The sequence below is a fragment of the Nanorana parkeri genome, unplaced genomic scaffold (genome assembly GCF_000935625.1).
Source record: "Nanorana parkeri isolate BGI_ZX_2015 unplaced genomic scaffold, ASM93562v1 scaffold559, whole genome shotgun sequence".
NCBI lineage: Eukaryota > Metazoa > Chordata > Amphibia > Anura > Dicroglossidae > Nanorana > Nanorana parkeri.
This window is the reverse complement of record NW_017306827.1, coordinates 500,987-502,473: the sequence shown is the minus strand read 5'-3', so window position 1 is coordinate 502,473 and position 1,487 is coordinate 500,987. Positions and strand designations below refer to the sequence as shown.

The window sequence follows — 1,487 nt, the reverse complement described above, 5'->3', positions numbered from 1 at the left end:
AAAAAATTAAAATAATAAATAATGAAAATTAAAATAAATTTAAAAAACTGGCTTTTCTTGCCTCGGGCGCAAAAGGAGCTGGCTACGGCTATGCTCCCGTGGTGCTCGTGTGGCGGAATGTGTCAGACGCTGCAGATGGAAAGGGGCAGGACACCTCTCCCCATGTGCAACGTCGGCCACACGAGCACCACGGGAGGACAGGACGACGGGACCTCTAGGACGCACTGGAATGTAAGCCGGCCGACTCCCTGCATTCAGGTGCGGGAGGGGGTGTGGGGCTGTATTGAAGTCAATGGCATCGCCCACAGTGCGATCACCCGCACCGGGACGCAGGCACATTAGTGTCTGCATTCCGGTCCAGTGCCATCTGCAAAAATAGGGCTCGCAGCATTTTTGCGGATCGCACTGGACTGGAACACAGGCACTAATGCAGGCGATCGCACTGTGGGCGAGGGGTCTGGCTGCGGTGCTATTTACTTCAATGCACTGCCTTGTCCCCTCCCGCAGGTGTTTTTTCGTTGGTAGATCTCAATGAGCTCGTCATTTGAAAAGTAGATCTCCAGACGAAAAATTGTGGGCGCCCCTGCCCTAGAGCATCTCTCCCCCTCCACTGCAGCAGTCTAGGAATCCACGAGTCATCATGTGCAATACAGTGTATTGGATGTGAGGATGCCGAGGGTCATACCATACGCCTGCTTGGAGATTCGGGTGAGTATAACTTTTTTTTTTTTGACCCTAGGCAAAAACGAGCAGTTAAAGCGGACCTTTACACTCAAAAATCAGTGCAGAGTGGTAAAAGTCATGACTAGCTCCCAGTTATAATTTGCTGTTCTCGGTTATTGATGGGTGTCAGCTAAGAATTATGTTTGATTCAGCCCCCAGTCAGGTAGTTGAAAGGTGTAACCTGTCCTTAGTAGGGCATGTTTTCATGGAACCTTACCTTTGCACATAGTAGGCAGTGTCTTGGCAGTCTGATTGAGCTACCTGTGCGGATACCACAAAACATATTATGATGGCAGGACTCCCAACAGTTGTACATTCTGATTTATGTTGTTGATAGATGCACCAGTCACTGTTCTTCTCATGCGTTGTAGGTGCGCGCAGGAGAGTCTCTCATGAGGCTGGTCTCCGATCTGAAACAATACCTCATTCTGAATGATTTTCCCTCTGTGAATGAGGCCATCAATCAGAGGAACCAACAGCTGCGAACGCTCCAGGATGAATGCGACAAAAAGCTAATTTCTCTGCGGGACGAGATTGCCATCGATCTTTATGAGCTGGAAGAGGAATATTACTCGTCCAGGTATAAATAGGGGACTGGGTGCAGCACGGATGGAGAATGGCATCTTGCAGGAAGCGTGCCCTTGTCAGCCATCTTGGACTATGTAGTTTATATTGGTGGCTGGAGTGACGGCAGACACGTGTGCCTTATTGGAATGAGAGATGGCTTGTGTCAGTTGTGTCAGTGTTTGGGATATATATATATA

The 1,487-nt window shown here is 48.9% G+C and overlaps 1 protein-coding gene across 3 annotated transcripts in view; it reads left to right on the top strand.

Annotated features, from left to right (window-relative positions):
* MED22 (mediator complex subunit 22) overlaps nt 1-1,487 on the top strand; it is a 10,570-nt gene that overhangs the window by 4,996 nt on the left and 4,087 nt on the right. For 2 of the 3 annotated variants that reach the window (XM_018562061.1, XM_018562060.1), the window contains exon 4: nt 1,095-1,303. In XM_018562061.1, coding sequence (XP_018417563.1) covers nt 1,095-1,303 — 209 coding nt within the window. Of the gene's footprint in view, nt 1-1,094; nt 1,479-1,487 lie in introns of those variants that run through there. The other variant, XM_018562062.1, reaches the window with a different exon arrangement.